Source organism: Rhinoderma darwinii, chromosome 7 (assembly GCF_050947455.1).
Source record: "Rhinoderma darwinii isolate aRhiDar2 chromosome 7, aRhiDar2.hap1, whole genome shotgun sequence".
Taxonomy (NCBI): Eukaryota; Metazoa; Chordata; class Amphibia; order Anura; family Rhinodermatidae; genus Rhinoderma; species Rhinoderma darwinii.
In genome coordinates, this window is record NC_134693.1 from 133,244,928 (window position 1) to 133,267,362 (window position 22,435).

At 43.2% G+C, this 22,435-nt stretch overlaps 1 protein-coding gene across 1 annotated transcript in view; it reads left to right on the forward strand.

Moving 5' to 3' along the window:
- Nucleotides 1-10,534: 10,534 nt before the first annotated feature.
- IL17RE (interleukin 17 receptor E) overlaps nt 10,535-22,435 on the forward strand; it is a 58,774-nt gene continuing 46,873 nt past the window's right edge. The window contains exon 1 of the mRNA XM_075831683.1: nt 10,535-11,421. Coding sequence (XP_075687798.1) covers nt 11,272-11,421 — 150 coding nt within the window. The 5' untranslated portion in view covers nt 10,535-11,271. The remainder of the gene's footprint in view (nt 11,422-22,435) is intronic.

Sequence of the window (22,435 nt, forward strand, 5' to 3'; positions counted from 1 at the left end):
CTTAATAATAATTAGACAGCAGTATTACATGATATAGCTATTATTTATAACTTTATTACATGTAACTATTACATTACCTTTTATATGTAGCGGTTATTTGGTCATTGTATGGTGGTATTAACTTTATTCAGTATATTATTTTTTTAGTGTATGGTGGTGGCGGCACTGTATAGCATTGTTATGTAGGCAACACTTAGGCCCTGTTCACACACAGTTTTTTGCCGCGTTTTTTTGCCACAGAAACCGCATCAGAAACTGCGGCAAAAACAAATAAAATCACTTCCCATTCATTTCAATGGGAGGCGGAGGCTGTTTTTTCCCACGAGCGGAAAAATCGATTGCGGGATAAAAAAATGACATGCCCCTTCTTCGGGCGTTTCCTTCTCTGACATCAATGGGAGGCAGAAAAAGCTTTTTTTTTGCCCGTGGCGCTCAAAAATACAGCAAAAGACACGGCAAACGGCGTGCAGGCAGGTCAAAATATGCCAGCCGGAATTTTGAGGCAGATTTTTCTGCCTGCAAAAAAACTCTGTGTGAACAGGGCCTTATGGTTAGGGCTTAATTAGGCCTCCCCCCTGCCTCCTATGAACTCTCTTCCCTCTCTTTGGACCTCACCTCCTTGGGCCCCCTCGCCCATCGGAACTTTATTGTGCCTGAAGACAATGGGCATTGCGGCACGTCAGGAAACTCTCCATATAGCGAAGGCCCTCAATTAATGGAAGTGGTCAAGTAGGGAGGAAAGAGAGACCCACAGGGAGGTCCAAGGAAGGGGAAAATAAGCCGAAAGTAGGGGGAAAAGAAGGAGAGGAAAGGCCGGGGAAAGGATGAGAAAAGTCCAAGGAAATAGTTGTATAATCATAAGGTAAAAAAACAAAAACTTGATGCGCCACATATTTCTAATGTTACAAAAGTGAAGCACCTGGAGGACACAACAGTCCTCAGAATTAGAGACATTTATCATAAACCACGAGACGTTTTAAAAATATGTTTTAGGCTCGTTAAAATGAATGACAATTGACTGTCCAGCCCCAACGTCCTGAAGTGTGCCCACTTGGCCGACACCTATGCGTTATAGAAGTATTTGAATATAAGTGGAATATATATTACATGTAAAGTTTCATTACTATGATTTTCCATATTCTTAGAACCCGATCTCTTCAGTACACAGGAAACCAGAAGAAGAACCATGTCCCCATTTTACACAGCGTGCAAAGTTCCTCTGCTGATGACAACGGAATAAGTAACATCGGTACAATGTGGCCAAAACACTTTGTGTTTTTTTTAATTATTCGATTTTGGTTGTTTTCTTTGTTATTTATATAACTTGTTCTATATACGCACATCAGTAACTTACCAGGGTTGGATCAAGGTTTGTAGAGGCTCATGGGCAGAACATTGTTTGGGCGCTCTCTAGATCTTCACCATACAGAGCCCAAATAATAATGCCATACACTGCAAAAATAATACCACTATATTGTGGTCACATAGTGCCACAAAATAATACTGCTAAGAAGTGCCAAAATTATAAATACTAGTGCCCAAATAATGTATCTATACAGTGCTCAAATAATACCGCTATATAGTACCTATGTAATATCCAAATAATATTACCATATAGTGCCCACATAATACTCTCATACCAATAATACTGCTCTTAGGTGCCAAAAAAATAATCACCACATAGTGCCCAAATATTAACCCTATACAGTGTTTAAATAATTCACCTATACCATACCGAAATAATACCCCTATACAGTACCCAAATGATACCCATTGACAGTATCAAAATAATACCACCATACAGAGCAGAATGGATGTCTTTTCACTGCTGGGTATATAATGAGTTTTGGGGAATGGAGTCCCCTAGGCAATTGCCGATTATTGCACATATTTTAATTCAGCCTGGTATATCCCCTATATCAGTGCATGCAGCTGTCATCAGGTCAGGAAATTTGTTATCATTTTTATATTATATTAATTCATCAGGAACTTCATGCCTCAGTCCATACCTGCCCTCCTTAGGATATGTACTACCAAGGGGGCATATGGAGGCAGACCACGCAACTGCTTTGGGGCCCTTGGAGCCCTGGTTGGGCCCATCCCCATTGATATTAGGTGGCAAAAACCTGTGTAAGTATCCCATCCCTAGACAAACTGCATGGTTAGCAAGCAAAGGGTTGAAGAATCGGGCCAAGGGTCGAAAAAAAACTGTGTGAATGGGGAAATAAACAACAGACCCTTCTGACCTGGGTGGCAAAACACAGAACCATAATGGGGGCCCGTTTTGAACTTTGCTATAGAGCCCCCTCTTTTTATATGAAGACCACTGAGTCCTATGGAGGTACCTGCAATGGGAATAGGATGGTCAAGGATTAGATGTGCGTCCAAGGGAGAATGGATTATTCATCAGCATGGCTGGAAGACTCCATAAAGAAGGCACTTTTAATACTTGAGACAAAATGGCGGCCTCCATTGAAGTACTTAGGATTTCTTGCGAGAATATTTGTTTCGTGTTTTTCTCATGTTTTCATCTGGGGAAGTTTGCGGAAAACACTTATACTGCTGCACTTCATAAGCCTGGTGTGTGGGCGAAACCGTGGCTAAGGTGGCTTTTTTCAATGTGAAGCTGCCATCTCCACATAAATCAATGTGGGCGTCTGTAGAACAATCAGATAAGTATCTCTAGATGACTGGTGATGGAAAACAATATCCCTTGTTAAAAGGCCTCGAAACGCTAAAATTTCAATTTTCAGAAATGAATCACGAATGAGAAATACAGATAGTGTGATATCCTGACAGATACTGCACTAAAATACTAGGCCCCTCATGACTGAAGAGAACAGAAGCACCTCCTATAGCTCCTTGTGGCGGTAGAGGCACTGGCTGGTGCAGGACCAGGGTGGCATGGGTGCCTGGCACTAAAACATCTGGAAAATATCCTACTCCTCCATGCCAGGCAGTGGTCCTGGACGACTTCCATATAGATGCACTATAAGCATGTGACTGTCATGGAGAGCCCCATGGCCGCACTCTTCCCACTGGCAAAGAGTATCCAGAGTTGTTGAACCAGGGTCTATACCGTGGGGACACCACTTTATTTTTCCTATAGACCCCCTTTCAAACTGTGCACCCCGCATAGACTTATTAGAATGTCCGTCCTAGCCCCTCGGCAATTTAGTAGTGTTTTGCTGGACCAGTAGTGCAACCGATGGGCAGTGGCAGTCCCCACCACTAGAGGGAGCTGTGACACTAATGGGGTAGTTTCTATTATTGAGGGCCAGTGTATTTTGGTTTCTTGTAGCAACTCGTGTACTTTCTATTATTGGAGTATAGCTCAAGGCTGTTTCCTAAAGAACTCGCCCGCATTGTACGGAAAACAACAAAAAATTATTTCTGGTGAAATATGGCACAATAGAGCTTTAAATATAGACTGGTGACATTTCCTTGTGAGTGCATATGGAAAAACGAGAATCCATAGCGTGTCCTACCCCAACCCGAAACTGTAGTATGCAATGCATTGAACTCACCTAGACAGGGCCAAGGACCCTGTAGAGTAGAAATGATTGTCCATTTAATTTTCGGTGAAGCTAATTGAAACAAGCAGCGTATACTCTGTGTACTAGAAAGAGTAAATATGCTAAACCCCTAGGGGAATTCAAAAAATTCCTTGATGACAACGTGTGGCATATGTTTAGAAATACGGCATGGGAGCCTGACCTATCGTGGCATCATACCCCCTGAGCTTAGGCCCAATTACCTTCAGCTCCCATCCTTGTACCAGGGCAGCCATGCCCGAATGCCATGACCGGCCCCCAGGAAGCTGCAAGACCTCTCACCAACCTTTGTGACGGCCCAGGCTAAAACATATTCTTGTCGTAGAGCTTGTAGCCAATTTGCGGTGGTCCTACATTGTATCGTAAGGGTAATGTCGCAATAGTGGGATGGGCAGGTTTCCGCTGCGCCACAGGTAAGGCTCTTTTCACATCTGTGCTAAGTTTTTCCGGTCCCCCGTTCCATCATAGGAACAGACGAACAAAAAAAAATGAAGTGCCGGAGCCATTGCATCACAGACACTAGCGGCGCCCGACGGAACACATTGACTTTACTTGGTTCCGTCAGGTTTCTGTGAGGGTGTCCGACTAAGGACTGCCAACCGTGCCTGCTGAGCCTTCTGTCTACGCCCTACTTTTTTCCCCAACAATTACATCTCCTACTCTTTCCCGACGTTCATCCCCTACTTGTACAAATGAGACAATGGTTCACCACCTAGATTCCAGCGCCGAGGATGATGAGGCCATAGCCATCTTTGCTTCCTTACACTATTGTCGGAGAGCTGCCTAAAGCCCAAAAACTATAACTATAACTGCTCAGTCAAAGCCCCCCATAGCTCTATTCGGTGCAAGGAGCAGATCTTGGCTTTACTAAGGGTATGTTCACACGTCCTATTTACGGACGTAATTCAGGCGTTTTACGCCTGAAATTACGTCCGAAAAAAGGCTCCAAACCGTCGGCAAACATCTGCCCATTGAATTCAATGGGTCTTACGGTGTTCTGTGCAGACGGGCTTTTTTTTTTACGCGCCGCTGTCAAAAGACAGCGCGTAAAAAGACGGCCGCCTCAAAGAAGTGCATGTCACTTCTTGGGACGTAATTGGAGCCGTTTTTCATTGACTCCATTGAAAAACAGCTCCAATTACGTCCATAGTGGACACCGCGAAAAACGCGTACACTTGCTAAAATGTCTGAAATTCAGGAGCTGTTTTCGCCTGAAAACAGCTCCGTCATTTCAGACGTATTTTACGTTTGCATGTGAACATACCCTAAGGGTATGTGCACACGACCTTACAGTTCTACATACACCTATGTAATCCTGGTTGTTTTCTAGAAATATGATGGATTCTATGGAGAGTAAAGGCACTTACACGGCCCAACGTGGGTTGTGTGAACGAGCGCCGATCAAAGCGGCAGCTCATTGATCGGCGCTTGTTTGCTCCTTTCATAAGGAGCTAGTATGGGGACGAGCGCTCGGGGTGGACCTAAACTGATGTCTGTATCCAAGGGAAACCAATAGAATTCTGAAAGCAGCTCTGAATACGAATGGAGAAAAAGCAAAAATTTTCTGAACTTTCTATTTTTAAATGTTAGTAAAAGTGGAGTTACGCTTTAAGACTAAATGGCGAAATGTCTTATACCAGTGGCCTCCAACTTGTGCGTCTCCAGCTGTTGCAAAACTTCAACTCCTAGCACTGCGGCAGTGAACCAAAACGTGTTATATTTCATCTGCCGCTTAGCTGTAGTATAACGTGTGGGCGATTCATAAGCCGTGGGAGGAATACTCCTTCAAAGTCATTTTATTTCCCATGTTTCTCCCCAAAGATGAGATTTCCTGTCCCAACAAACACAAACGCCATTTTATTTATGGCAGGAAGAATTATCTAAATAGATTTTCATTCCATGTTTACTTCAGAAGCTCAGTTCTCACAGACATACTCAAATACTACACGGTGCACCTCAAACCACAAAAGTAGCTGGGAAATTTATATAGAAGGTCGTAAAACTGCAAAGTTTACACATTGTGGAGGAGTCGTGGCGAACACATTTCTTTTTATGTAATTAAATCTATCTCCTATCTATCTAGGCCCCCAGTTTGTACCCCCATAAATTCAGTGCCCTCTGTAGATAGTGCCACACAGCCCCCTCCCTGGTAGTACCACACAGCTTTCCTCCCTGTGGGAATGGAATCCCCAGCCAGAGCATTGCTGATGCTCTGGCTGGGGATTCACTTCAGGAGAAACCCCTGACGTCACTGTCCATATATGGACAGTGTTGTTAGGGGCAACCCCAGAGCCGTAGTCCCGGGCAGACCGCTACTAGCACTCTGCCTGGGACACTGATCTGCTCCTGACAACACTGTCCATATATGGACAGTGATGTCAGGGGCTTCCCCAGAGACAGAGTCCCGGAGTAGAGCCGCTTGCGCTCTGCCTGAGACGCCTTCTCTCCTCCCGACATCACTACCCATATATGGTTGACAAAGGCTGCATTGAGCAGCTGAAACGTTGCACTGTTTACTGCACTGATGGGAGAATAAATCCACTTTTCTGACGACATCTATTTGGAGTGCTGCCTCTTTTTTCTACTTCTTGTTTGGACATTGTGGGATTTAAAAGTCAGATCCCTGGAGGTCGGCACCCATTTGGGTCCTGGGGGCTTCTTTTGTTCTGCTGTGCTGCTCACACTCTCTTTCCACTGCCCATATATGGACAGTGATGCCGTGACGACGGCAGCGACAGCACCCGGCGGCTAAGTGGGCCCCCCAAGGGTAGTGGGCTCCAAAACTTGCCCGGGTTCGCCGGGTGCTGATGCCGGCCCTGTATCTATCTATCTATCTCATATCTATCTGACTCTATCATATCTGTCCCAATGCAAAATCAGTGACAGGGCCCCTACCTACTATGTGCCATTTAGGCCTTATTCAGATGGCCGTATTTACCGGATCGACCACAGTTCAAAAAGCTGGGCTTCTAGCATCGTAGTTATCTATGATACTAGGAGTCCCTGCCTCTCCGTGGGAATATTGTCCTGTACTATAATCATGTTTTCAGTACGGAATCTGATGTGGCAGAGGGCCCACGTGCGACTTCTACCTCTGCAACCTTATAACTTTGCACCTACCTATCTATTTATTTCTCTCTTTCTACCTAAATGTCCACAAGGAGATGATCACGCTGTAGAAAAAAAAAAAAAGGAAACAAAGCACACAGTGCATGAACCTGTAAAATGTAAGGAAAATGAAAAAACGGTGGTCAATGGTGCTGACCTGATGGTGTTATGCTAGGAGCATAACATCCAATGATGCGTGTCCAAGTCAGACTTGGGTAAGACGGTTGCAGCCCAAATTCCGGTCCGAAGATTGCTAAAACTCCGTTGTGTGGATCCAGGAGATAAGAAGGTAAAAAATGGAATGTCCGAGGGCGCAGCCGTATTGAAAATTGCTTTTATTTTTGTTGTTACTGTACAAAAATAAAAGCAATTTTCAATACGGCTGCGCCCTCGGACATTCCATTTTTTACCTTCTTATCTCCTGGATCCACGAGAAGATGATGTGACAGCGCACACTCAGAGAAAGGGCAGTTAAAGCTCAGGGTCACCCCTGGGGTCCCAGCAATTACCTCAATATCATAATTATTTTGTTAACCGGTTTTCCCACCTCCTGGGGTTTATGTATCACAGCGTTAGCTTTAAGGTCCGTGCACTACGTCCCAAGCAGACATTGTTGAAATAACCCTTCTAGGAGTGCTTAAGAGTAGGAATTAGTTTTACATAGTTCTGGTCCCCACCCTGCGATAACAATGGAGGTTTCTGCGTTCAGAACTCCTGTAGTAATGCGCATACAATGAGAATGATCCTATGTTCAAGGTAATACAAGAGCGAGATATAACTTTTGTTGATTCCACTTAAAGCGTCTCTGTCACCACATTATAAGTGGCCTATCTTGTACATGATGTGATCGGCGCTGTAATGTAGATTACAGCAGTGTTTTTTATTTCGAAAAACAATCATTTTTGACGGAGTTATGACCTATTTTAGCTTTATGCTAATGAGTTTCTCAATGGACAACTGGGCGTGTTTTACTATATGACCAAGTGGGCGTTGTACAGAGGAGTGTATGACGCTGACCAATCAGTGACCAATCAGCGTCATAAACTTCTCTCCATTCATTTACACCGCACATAGCCATATAGCTATATCGCTATGTGCAGCCACATACACACACTATAACATTACTGCAGTGTCCTGACAATGAATATACACTACCTCCAGCCAGGACGGGATGTGTATTCAGAATCCTGACACGTCTGTCGCGTCTCTGTGATTTACAGCACAGCGAGATCTCGCTGTGGATGACAGTTTACAGCGTAATCTCGCGAGACTACGCCTGCTATGCTGTAACTCACAGAGACGCTACAGAAGTGTCAGGATTCTGATCACGTCCTGGCTGGAGGTCATGTATATTCATTGTCAGGACACTGCAGTAATGTTATGTGCGGTGTAAATGAATGGAGAGAAGGTTATGACGCTGATTGGTCACTGATTGGTCAGTGTCATACACTCCTCTATACAACGCCCACTTGGTCATATAGTAAAACACGCCCAGTTGTCCATTGAGAAACTCATTACCATAAAGCTAAAATAGGTCATAACTCCGTCAAAAATGATTGTTTTTCAAAATAAAAAACACTGCTGTAATCTACATTACAGCGCCGATCACATCATGTACAAGATAGGCCACTTATAATGTGGTGACAGCCTCTTTAAACTTTCAAAGCAAGGTAAACTACCCGATCATCCCAGGATCTGCCCTATATGATTGCTACGCTCCACATAGAGGCAATCATAGGAAGACTATATACAAGTGTATCATTAGCCGACCATAAATGGTGGGAAGTCTCACCAACATCTACCGTCAGTGGTAAATCTCCCCACCCCCCTATCCCCCAATTATACAGATGCTGAATTTGGGGCTGATTAAAGTTTGGGGGGCCTGAAATAGTTCCCTTTTGCCTTGATGTAACATTTTTATGCCATTTTTTGAGGAACCTCAACAAATAATTGAATTTAAGAGCAGCTGGAGGAGCTGGCAAGTCGTGCATAACATGGACAGCCCATTGATTTTAATGGAAACTGTGTAATGCTTGATATCTCCTGCAGTGGCGCTGCAGGGAAAATGAACACTTGTTTCCAGGTTATACCACAGATTACAGCTGATTGGTGGGTGCACCACCAGCAGTTTATTGTCAGGGGAACCTTGTAACAAAAAATAGACAACGCCTTTAAGAATTCCAAGCCAGTGGTGCTGCTCCTGCACTTGCTGGGTGGACCCTCGTTGCTGCAATTGCTACTGGTCATAATGCAGCAATAAATCTTGCCCTCTATGATTGGTCGAGCAGGACCATATGGCTGGATCAACACCGCCTAACAAACTAAAGCATAGAGGGTGCACTTTCTGGTTGAGTTGGGGGCACTGAGTGGGCGCAGGAGCAAGTTTGTTTTTCCTAGAGAAAAATTTAAAGGGGTTTTTGGCTGTCACCAAATAAAAGTTATTCATCATACAATGAAAAAATATGCAATTTTCTAATATATGTTGTGTATCAATTCCTCACTGATTTCAAGATCTCTGCTTGCAGTGATTGAATTGGAATCTTATTTCCAAGGGATCATTACCGGGCAGGGCTTTAATACTTATACTCTAACAAGCCATGCACCTGTGGGATCATCACATGACTAGAACTCATTTTCATCCTCTGGAAGTAAACAAAATAGAGTACAATTCAATGACTGCAAACAGAGGTCTTGAAAGTCTATAAAAAATTATATTAGATATGTATATATCTTTTCATGACACCATCATTAAGCTTCATTTGCAGGCCCAGCTCACTTGCTTTTTAGCCCAAAGGAGGAATGGGTCCAAAAAAACAGGAGTATAAAATTTTTAGTGATACTCCTCTGTTCTCTTTAATCATTCAAAATCACTTGATAGCGTCTCTTATGGTCAGCAGATTGCATATCTGATGCAAAAATGCAACAGAAACAGCGCCACTCTTGTCCTTAGGCTGTGTCTGGTATTGCAGTATTCAAGAGAATGGAGCGGAGTTGCAATTCCAGACACAGGCCATGCACCAGGGTGGCGCTGTTTCTGGAATTCAAAACCTCATTGAAAAGAAGGCTGCTAATCCGATATAAAAAAAAAAAGATCAATATGGTGAACATCTAAGACCGCTAGGTATTATTTATCTTTCATATATAGCGCCAACATTTTCGAAGTGCTGCACAGAGCTTTTTATCACTGACTGTCCCCCAGTGGGGGGCTCACAATCTGAATCCCCTAACGGTATATTTTTGGAATGTGGGAGAAAACCGGAGGAAACCCACCCAAACACGGGGAGAACATACAAACTCCATGTAGATGTCATGGTAGCACAAACCCCACAATACTCAATCAAAATGAAATAAAACATGACAACAGTTTCTTTGGATAAAAATGGCCACGGTGTTTATTAAGGGTAACCTAAGATAAAATAATTCGAAGAGAATAACCATAAATAATCGAATAAATAATAAAATATAAATATTTTGACCAATAAAAACCAAGTCCGCCCAGCATTAGCTGGGTGACAAACCCCTCTAACAAACAACGTGACGTGAAGGAATTTAAGAACAATAGGGCGGGAGGGTGGGCGACGGTCCAATCTTCAAAAACTGGCTGCTTGACCACGATGAACTGCTCCTTTTATGTCCAATTTTCCCGCCTTTAGGATTTTATCAATGACCAATCAGCTGGCCTTCCACAAAACTGCCTGGAGATAGAATCTGCCAGAACCTGCTCATGCAATTGCACAGCTGACCTAGGTCCAATCAGCTGGGACCAACTCCAAACTGCCCAGAGACAGAAACATCTGGAAACCGGCTCGTGCCACCAGCACAGCTTACCCGGGGGACACCACGATGGTAAGTACCATTCTAATATAAAATAACAAATGGAGAAAAGAGGGAAAGGGGGAGAGAAAAACATACCAAGCAAAAAAAACATATTTTATTAACAACTTATGGGGGGCCGTGCGACCATGTGTCCCCCAGGCAATAGCCTGGGGGGCCCCTGACATTCTTGGATGGATTTGTACCCAGGACTCCAGTTCTGCAAGACAACTCCGTAATCCAACATGCTCCACAAAGGGTTAAATTGTTTAGCCGCTTTCCTTTACTTAGAATGTTTTTGCATAATCAGCTCTGAATATCTTTGATAGTTAAATGTCAGATAGATCCGGATGGACCGGCACAGGTGTTAAGGTGGCTCCGTCCTATCTACTGCATCGGCGCAGGCAGCGCTTGCCCTGTGGCCTCTGGAGCTATGGGTGGAGCGCTGCCACGGGCAGGTAAGAGTCATCTCTGGGAGAGGCCGACTGCCAGGAAAACATAGAAGTGGGTGGAAGAGATCAACACTCAAAAGGGGAGGTGTGGAAGCCTCGAGGAGGAGTAAAGGCACGAAGATGATCTACAGCTCAGCAGGGTGGTGACAGGGATATAGAAACACAGGTGACAAACGAAAAAATGTGGCTGGGCCGGCTGCAGCAATGCCACTGACTGAGGCCGCTGGTAGGGAGGGCAGCCAAGTCATGGGATACTGGGCGAGTGTCCGCCAGCAGCATGGCCCCTGACTGCTGCATCCAGGTGGGATAGCTGCAATCCACAATGAACTAAACTTTTGGAATCCATGGGGAGTCTGGGATCTATGATTTGTCTTCCGCTGGTCTTCCTCGCCTTGAGAGTACTGCTCCTGGTAAACGACAGCCGAGGGCAGAACTCCTGTTCTGCGGAGGAAAGTGGAGTCGAAATTTTTAAGAAAGATGTCTACGCCAACTTTGTAAGGATTTATTCTTGAGAATTTTCTGTGTTTATTTGTTTGTGTAGATAGATAGATAGATAGATAGATAGATAGATAGATAGATAGATAGATAGATAGATAGATAGATAGATAGATAGATAGATAGATAGATAGATAGATAGATAGATAGATATGAGATAGATAGATAGATAGATAGATAGATAGATAGATAGATAGATAGATAGATAGATAGATAGATAGATAGATAGATAGATAGAGATAGAATATAGATGGGTGGATAGATAGATAGATAGATAGAATATAGATATGAGATAGATAGATAGATAGATAGATAGATAGATAGATAGATAGAAAAGAGCAGAGTTTGTAATTTTCCACTCCATCATTGTTTAGTTGATGGGGATGTGTTGTTTGTTGTTTTATATAGGACTAAATTATCTGCACTTATTGTTATATTGTACTGTAATATTATTATTATTATTATTATTGAGCCATTATATTGATTTAGCTTCCTGGTTTCCATTATATGAATTCTATATATTGTGTTCATGTATTATAAATCTATTTTTATGCTTCTTGGAATGTATCATATATATGACCTGGTACGGAGATTATTATATATGTACATCTCCTACTCGGCAATGCTGAATTTAGTGGGGGAGAGCTCCTTTAATAGGATCCTACTCCATTGGCCGGAGCTCCGCATCTATTATCTTTGGGGTTTTCAAGGGACGCTTTGCACAGCTTCATATTCTTTAACACTTTACACATGGGAGCACCCAGCGATAGCCGCTGATAAATGATCCGCTTATCTCCGTGAGAATCTAAACTGGGGTTTCCGACCCCTTTAGAAAGTTTTATGTATCTGAATATGGGGGTCATGTGTTTTTGTGACATTGTATTTCTATCAGTATGATTGCCGATATGATCCGTTTTGTGATTGAATTGTATGGGAGGAACAACAAAGCGTATAATATTAATTATCAGGCACTGGATCTCAACCAGGAAAGCGGACGTTCTAATTAGAGAGTAGACGAGCTACTTGTTTCCCTATGAAACGTATAGTAAAAATAGCGGCGATGATAATTATATGTGGGGACATATTCATGAGCTTCATACTCATAGGGCGGCCTCAGATATTTAGCGAGACCCGATGATGAGCCGCCATATCTATCTGCATATTTCTATGTAGAAAAATATCACTATAGGGGCAATGTGTAGGACACAGTATAATTATATATTACCCAACATGGCGGCTGTTGGAGCTGCCCAGGGGCATACAGTAGCTATATGGTGTGCAGAGGTAGCAGTGCAAGGGCTCCTCTGCCACATAAGGAGGCACCAGTGTTATAAATGGCACATGGTCGGTGGGGGACCCTGTTACAGATTTTGTATTGGGATCCTGGAGCTTCAAGTGACGACTCTGCAGCAGCGATAGGGGTGTTCACCCAGCTTTTCTGAATGGGACATCTATTTTTGTAGTCAGGGAGCTATCATTGTATGATATGACCCAGAGGTCTGAGAAAGCTTCCTATGACCTGGATTTTTTTTGACGGCCCTTCTAGGTCTTCAACCCTGAAAGGTCTGAGCGATTCAGCAATCCTCTACTGACATGACCTTCTATATTATGTAGCTGTACAAAAAAAATATTGAGGTTTAATATAAAAAAAATTCCCATAGAGGGTGGAGGAGTTCCCCTCCGTGGATATGATTAATTTGGTGATAACCACCTTTACCTACAGGGAACTTTCTCTAGAGGGGTTATTTTTTATTTCTGACACACGTTTAGGCCCGACATTTACAGAGGACCTGCCTGCTCTTCGCATGAAATTACAATGCTGGAGCACCTTTCCTAAAGCTCTCCATTGTGCCGTTCCTCTGTTATTCCTCCTGGAAATGTATGACCAGATTGACAACTGGTCAATAACGTGTGTTTCTACACAGTCTTAGGGCAGATTCAGACGAACGTTGCGTTTTTGCGCGCGCAAACAACGCTGCGTTTTGCGCGCGCAAAAACCACTTGACAGCTGCGTGTGTCATCCGTGTATGATGCGCGGCTGCGTGATTTTCGCGCAGCCGCCATCATAGAGATGAGGCTAGTCGACGCCCGTCACTGTCCAGGGTGCTGAAAGAGTTAACTGATCGGCAGTAACTCTTTCAGCACCCTCGACAGTGAATGCCGAACACAATATCGAGAAACCTGTTAAAAAAAAAGAAAATGTTTCGTACTTACCGAGAACTTCCCTCCCGGCCGTTGCCTTGGTGACGCGTCCTTGGTGACGCGCCTCTCTTGACATCTGGCCCCACCTCCCTGGATGACGCGGCAGTCCATGTGACCGCTGCAGCCTGTGCTTGGCCTGTGATAGGCTGGAGCTGTCACTTGGACTGAATTGTCATCCCGGGAGGTCAGACTGGAGGAAGAAGCCGGGAGTTATCGGTAAGTCAGAACTTCGTTTTTTTTTTACAGGTTCATGTATATTGGGATCGGAAGTCACTGTCCATGGTGCTGAAACAGTTTAACTCTTTCAGCACCCTGGACAGTGACTATCTCCTGACGTCGCGTACCGGAAATTCTTTGGACGGGTTCGGCCAAAACGAGTTTGGCCGAACCCGGTGAAGTTCGGTTCGGTTGTCCGGGTTCGCTCATCTCAAAGACACTCCGTTTGGATGTTTGGAAACAGAAAAGCACGTGGTGCTTTTGTTTACATTCATCCTTTTGACAGCTGGTGCGCTGTTTCAGTCGGTTCGCACGGAAGTGCTTCCGTGCGACCTGCGTGGTTTTCACGCACCCATTGACTTGAATGGGTGCGTGATGCGCGAAATACGCGGAGATATTGAACCTGTCGCGTTTTGTACGCAGCGAACAAACGCTGCGCAAAAATCACGCACTGTTTGAACTGCCCCATTGACTTCTATAGGGCTGTGCGTGGCACGCGAAAAAAACGCGGCCTGCACGCACGAAAATCACGCTCGTGTGAATCCCCCCTTACACTATCATCACTTATTGGACAGTGTCAGAATGTGTAGGGAGATGTCCAGTTGACCAGGGGAATGGTAACACCCAGTTATCGTATTATTCATAGATTTCCAGAAGGAATAACAGAGGAAAAGCACAAGGCAAACAAAGAACATATAAAGTTTATATAGAAGGCATTTTTATTCCTTTGTCCCCGTAACCTAAGATGATTTGTGGATTTATGCTTGCAAGGTCACTTTTTTAAGTGTTCGCAAAAAGCCATTCAATCTGAAATGTCGGGCAACGTATTAAAGAGTGTAAATATCCTGCTAATCTGACCACTAGGGGGAGTTGCACAGCGATATATAATATTTTTTAATTTATATCAGAGTATTGTAATCATTATGTTATTATTAATAAGTATTTGTGATATTTATTCATAAAAATACATATTGTTTCCCTTATATATCGTTACGGTAAAATTCTATTCAATATTTGGCCCTTAAATATTTGAAATTTCGTTAGAGCAAAAATAAAAAATCTTGTTTTTCTTGTTTATGCAGAAAGGTTTTGTTTTTGTATCATTGAAGACTGTTTTTACACATGTCGCTTTGTCTGCTGACACACAATGCAAAAAAAAAAACGGGGCTTTTTGTCGGTCTGGTGGCGTTTTACATTCTTGGTGTCTATTGTGCTACCGCTAGAGCTGCTTCTGCTCTGTAACATGACCTGTTTAGAAGCTTCCGTGAGACACAATATTAATACTGAAAAGATTATACTAAATAGGGGGTTTTGATTTTCTTATCTATGGGACCACCTATTGTTACATAAAATGTGTCGTAAATGACATTACGCCCTTATTTATCCACATCTCCAGGCTGCTGTTTATATAGTAGCTGTACCTTGGAGCTGACCTAATGATGTCACCTTGTGGTTTGACTCTAGGTCATTAAAAATACAGATGTAGCAGAGCTGAATGTGTTATCGTAACTCTCTGTGCTAAAATGTTGCTGTAGGTGTATCTGCAGTCCTATGTAAAACCACAGGTAACCCATTGAGATATCATCATAACTTGCCTCAGTTTCAACAATCTCAGCTCTGCTACATGTGATACTAAACAGCTGTTTACAATATATCTTTCCTTCCTCCATGGCGACATTTGATTGTCCACCAGTCACGGCATTCACGTAACTTCAATTTTCTGTATTTTGTGATCGCCTGCAAATTTTGAATTATTGAGGTTACGCAAGTGGTGGTAGTGCCGTGATTATCCCAAGACTCGCTGGGCGATTAAATGTGGTCGGGGCCTAAATGAAGGCAATCTAGAGAGATTCATCAAAACCACTGAAAGGGAAAAGTGAAGCTGTAACCCATAGCAACCAATCAGGTCGCTGCTTTCATTTTCCAAATGGCTTCTGAAACATGAGAGCTTGAATCTGATTGGTTGCTATGGGCAACAGCCTCAGCCATGCACTAGTTTTCTCTTATAGTCTCTTATAGTATTTATTACTGGGATTGCTCTGTTTGCAAGCGGGACTGAATAATATTAACCCTGTAGAGTTAGGGCAATAACAAATTTCCGCTGCCTTCCTGACACAATTAACACCAAAACGTTGTAGGGCTGTATATGGAAGCCTGTAATCTGTACACGGAGGCCTCTGAAAGTCTCGGGGTACATAGAGAGGGGACCCCATAGCAAAAATCAAACCAGCCCCATATGGTGCCACGTTTTGTAACCCAGGGCAGAAGGGCCTTGTGATTGTTTGCCCCTCCAAACTATTTTTATGACCCTTTGGGCCAATTCCCCACTTCCCTGGATTGGGTTCTTGCCACCCAATAGGAAAGGGGATGAGATCAACCATGACTGGTCCCCCTCTCTCCCAGGGCCTCACAGCAGCTGCATGGTCTGCCTCTACAGTACGTGACAGTGAGAATGACAATTAGGCCTTATTCACAGGAACGTGTCAGTTTTGCATCCGCGAAAAACGGACACGTTTTCATGCGTTGCAGTTCCATGTGCCGTCAGTGTTTGAAGTCAATGGGTGTGTGAAAATCGCGAACGGCACACGGAAGCACTTCGTGTGACGCACGTGATTCGCGCAACAGTAGATAAAGAAATGAAGGAAAAAAATAAAATCACTTCCTTCATTTCTTTTTCTAAACGTCAAAACCGTTTGTCATAAGCATGGCATATGCGTAAAATCACGCAGCCACGCAGCACATACTGATGACACACGCAACTGCAACGTACAAAAAAACGCAGCTTTTTTTGCGCACGCAAAACACACACGTTCGTGTGAATAAGGCTTTACAAAGTACAGGCTGCCACGGACCCTGTCGAGGGGAGAGAAGGCCAATATATTTGCAATTAACTTGGTGGGAAGACAGTAAATGGTACCGCATTATGCTGTGTTCACATGTTGCAGCCGCGTCACGTTTTTAAATGCAGTGCAGCTTAAAGCGGTTTGATGGTAATAGCTGCGTTATATTGCGGGTATTAACTACAATACTGCGCAGCCATTGACAATCACACTGCTTTTCCGCACACAATTTGCAAACTGCGCCGACTTGCATGTTGGCGTGGTTGCGGCTGCACTGTCTTCAACCACAATGTATGATACAGCATATTGAGATGGAGTACCAGGCCCTAATTTAGTTTTACACAACGGGGTAGTCACGCTTTAATACGGCAGCGCGGTGTAACACGTGAACACTTGTTTTGTTGGCCCTGATATCCGTCCCCAGCATAGGATGTGACATGAGACAGAACGCACGGTGTTAATATCAGATGTTCATCGCTGCGCACTCTTGTATAACAGGTGGTATCGGTTTTCTGGCACCTCAATGTAAAGTGATACCGTAATCGTGGTTGGGAGCTTTGCCACTCGGGGCCATTTTTTTTCCGCCTTTGTATTATCAAATATCGCTTTTCTAGGAGATTACGTGAACTTTCAGCATCATGTCACATCTGGTTTTAGGCTGGATTCACACGAGCATGTTACGTCCGTAATTGACGGACGTATTTCGGCCGCAAGTCCCGGACTGAACACAGTGCAGGGAGCCGGGCTCCTAGCATCATAGTTATGTACGATGCTAGGAGTCCCTGCCTTGCTGCCGGACAACTGTCCCGTACTGTAATCATGTTTTCAGTACGGGACAGTTGTCCGGCAGCGAGGCAGGGACTCCTAGCGTCATACATAACTATGATGCTAGGAGCCCCGCTCCCTGCACTGTGTTCGGTCCGGGACTTGCGGCCGAAATACGTCCGTAAATTACGGACGTAATGACCTCGTGTGAATCCAGCCTCATAGTGTCATGTCTTAAAGAGATACTAACGCCTTTCATTAAAATTTTATTATTTTCGGTGTCGTTAAAATCTATAAGAAGGATTATTGCGTTAATAACCATTATTTCATTTGTTCTCTCCGTAATCTAGGTATGGCTGAATTCAATGGGATTTTTTGGGTTTACCGTCTTTCCGATTCTTGGAAAGCTGGGTAACAAATTATATAACTGCCATTGCAGCTGCCAGAGACAGTGGCTTACATAGCAAAGAGCATTACTGTGCTCATAGGGAGAGTCCACAGAACCTTATCTGTTAGGCCTTATTCACACGAACGTGTTAAACGTCCACGTGACGGCTGTTGAAACAACGGCCGTCACACTGACCTAATTCAATGTGGCCGTTCACACGGCCGTTGTTTCAACGGATCGTGTGAAGGGTCCGTGAGAAAATAGGACATGTCCTATTTTTTCACGCTTCACGCATCCCTCCATAGACTCTAATCTATGGACAATGCGTGACATCGCGTCCCTCAGCGCAGAGCACGGATGCACCTCGGACATGAAAAACACCCGTTTTTCACGCTCGAAATGCGCAACGCCCGTGTGAATCTAGCCTTACACTGCTTTAGATTACCCCACCCCCTCTCTCCTATTAATCTGCCTATGTGTCAGTCTTCACTGAAGTTCTGGCGTTATGTCCATGAGGCTATGTTCACACGGCAAACTAAAAGCCGTAAAATAGGGAGCCGATTTCAGGGGAAAACAGCCCCAAAGTTTCAGCCGTTTTTAAAGCATTAAGCGTTTTTTGCTGCGTTTTTTACGGACGTTTTTGGAGCTGCTTTTCTATTGAGACAATGAAAAACGGCCCAAGAAGTGACATGCACTTTGTATTACGGGCTGGTTTTTTTTACGCACCGTTTTTTAAAAACGGCCGCGTGAAAAAAACGCCCCATTGGAACGAAACTCCATTTTTGCCATTAAAATCAATGGGCAGACTTTTGGAGGCGTTCAGCTTCCGTTTTTCGGGGCGTTTACGTGTGAACATACCCTAACGGCTACAGCCTACCCCAGCATAGAGTGTGTTTCATACTTTGCTGCAATGCATGGAAGATTATGCAGAAATCCTTAACCGACAGTGAACGGATATTTGTGGTGGTAAAAATAAGCAGTTTAGTTCATGCCCTACATTTCACAAGTGTTCCTTTATTCTCTTACACATAATCTGGTGATCAATGGGTTTTAGTACCTGGAAACTGTCCACAATGTTTGAGTAAAATTGAGATAAATTATAGAATAAGTCATTTTAAAATTGTATGCAGACAGTATTGATGTCTAGTAAAGTGTCTGTATTAAAGGGGCAGTCCCCAAATCTTCTACGTTTGATGTAGACGGAGCTACGGGGACGGGGTACTTGTTCTTCCCTGGCTAGGGGAGCTCCATCCTCCTTCAATACTGTGTGGGGGAAGGGACGTGACAATTACTCTGACCCCCATTTTTAGCGATTGAGAGACCCACACCAGCCCTTAAAGCAACACTCCATTTGGACTGATTCTATGTCCTATCACATATACCAGTCATTTTATTTTCTCCTTACCTTCATTTCTGTCGTCCCTTTTTAGACAATGACCGAGCACCGTCTTATGACTACCTAGATGTAGCGCAAAAAAACTGGTCACCACATATATTGTGTCTGTTCCATGTATAGACAGGGTAGTCACTGATACAGGAAGTCATTGCCAGCTAGAGAGAAGGAGGCCATCAGAACATATAGAAAAATAAGTTTAAATAGGTTATACATACATACAGCTCCTATGCAAACCTATGTGTCTCCATGGTTACAGGCTACAAAAACCCCTTGGTGTAGTCTGATCCTACAGTCATATGTTACTCCACTCCCTCCACCCTCTCTTTTACTGTCTATAGGTTGATGCTGCAGGGTCAGACTACACTGTGGGTTTGTTTGTAGTCTGTTACCATGGCAATACATAGATTTGCCTAGGAGCTAAATATGCACAATGCTGTAAGATATTTTCATGGATGACTATTTGTTTAATTATTTTTATATGACGCGTTTGCAAAATTATATATATCCTTTAAGCAGCTGCGCACATGTAACATTGACACCGCGTGATCGAAACCAATATATATTTGCATTACCCCTTAGAAGAGAAACCAAGGATCTTTGTACATAAATTCTTAGTCAGATTGGGAATGGCTCTAATTTTCTGCAGCTCTTTAGGAAATATAATATGAACTTTGTGTCTTTCCAGACCTTACATGTGTGAACCTGTCTCCACCATCATCTACGTGTTAATCTCCGCTGATGTAAGGGAGATGAGACTTCTAGAACTGAAGAAAGATTAAAGATAAAGATAGAGTAGGAAATAGATAGATAGATTATTGGATGGATGGATGGATAGATGGATGGATAGATTATTGGATAGATTGATGGATGGATAGATTATTGGATGGATGGATGGATGGATGGATGGATAGATTATTGGATGGATGGATAGATTATTGGATAGATTGATGGATGGATAGATTATTGGATGGATGGATGGATAGATAGATTATTGGATAGATAGATGGATGGATAGATTATTGGATAGATGGATGGATGGATAGATTATTGGATAGATGGATGGATGGATGGATGGATAGATTATTGGGTGGATGGATAGATGGATAGATTATTGGATAGATAGATGGATGGATAGATTATTGGATAGATGGATGGATGGATAGATTATTGGATAGATGGATGGATGGATAGATTATTGGGTGGATGGATAGATGGATGAATGGATAGAGTATTGGATGGATGGATAGATAGATTATTGGATGGATGGATAGATGGATGGATGGATAGATTATTGGATAGATTGATGGATGGATGGATAGATTATTGGATAGATGGATGGATAGATTATTGGATAGATGGATGGATGGATGGATGGATGGATAGATTATTGGATAGATGGATGGATGGATAGATTATTGGGTGGATGGATAGATGGATGAATGGATAGAGTATTGGATGGATGGATAGATAGATTATTGGATGGATGGATAGATGGATGGATGGATAGATTATTGGATAGATTGATGGATGGATGGATGGATTATTGGATGGATGGATAGATTATTGGATAGATGGATGGATAGATTATTGGATAGATGGATGGATGGATGGATGGATGGATAGATTATTGGATAGATGGATGGATGGATGGATGGATGGATAGATTATTGGATAGATGGATGGATGGATGGACAGAGTATTGGATAGATGGATGGATAGATGGATGATAGATAGATTATGTGATGGATGGATAGAGTATTGGATGGATGATAGATAGATAGATTATGTGATGGATGGATAGATGGATGATAGATAGATAGATAGATAGATTATGTGATGGATGGATAGATGGATGATAGATAGATAGATAGATTATGTGATGGATGGATAGATGGATGATAGATTATTGGATAGATGGATAGATTATTGGATGGATGGATGGATGATAGATAATGAGATGGATATATAGATTAGATAGTTTTCCCTTAGTTTCGGGTCCTTTTCACTGCTGTTGACGGATCTGTTCATATCATGTGTCTCTGTTTGGTGTTTTGAGTATATAATGACGCTGCTGTAACAAGACTATGTCCGATTGGCTCAACACTTTAATACCTATGTAGCCCTGCTTGAATACTGTATGTGCGCATGTATTAGATATTCATCTAGATGTTTGTATGTTCATAAGAATTATTATTATTGTGTTAGTTAACTGGACTGCCTGGTGTATTTAGAGGTACATTCAGAATAAAGCATAAGATCAGGCAGCAGTTCTCCTTGCTGACAGTTTCCAGGAAGCAGCAGATTTTTACAGCTCTGTTTACAACCTGTTTATATGCAATAACTCACTTGTCCCTGCCCGTCGTGAATGTGTTGATTTACTTTTTTTGGGCGGAAGATGCAAAGTAGTTCCCTGAAATAAGTATTCATCATTACTCTTATTATAGGGCAAGATTCATTATAAGGAGGTCAGGAACGTCTTGATTATTTCTTAGCGTAGCCAAAATTTCCTGCTGGTCCCTACCAAAATAACAACATAAAAATATTCAGAGACATTGAAAACTGAGAGCTCGGTCCAGCAGCGTAGCTATAGGGGGTGCAGAGGTAGCAGTCGCACCTGGGCCCTGGTGCCTGAGGGGGCCTAAGGGTATGTTCACACGCACTGTTTTCAGGCGTAATTCGGGCGTTTTACACCTCGAATTACGTCTGAAAAAACGGCTCCAATACGTCTACAAACATCTGCGCATTGCTTTCAATGGGTTTTACGATGTACTGTTCCCACGAGCCTTTATTTTACGCGTCGCTGTCAAAATGCGCGTAAAAAGACGGCTCGTCAAATGAAGTGCAGGACACTTCTTGGGACGATTTTGGAGGCGTTTTTCATTGACTCCATTGAAAAACAGCTCCAAAAACGGCTGTAAAAAATGCAGCGAAAAACGCTAGTTGTGAAAAAAAAAAGTCTGAAAATCAGGAGCTGTTTTCGCCTGAAAACAGTTCTGTATTTTCTGACGTTTTTGCTCACTGCGTGTGAACATACCCTAAACGCCACTCAAGAAGCCCCCAGTATTATAGATGACACATGGTAGATGGTGTTGGGGGGGGGGGGGGTGTTACAGATTTTTGCATCACGGACCAAGAGCTCCAAGTTACACCTCTGCCTGGGTCCCAGGTGCCCTTTTCCTCTCACTCGACTGGACTGGAGGTGCTGG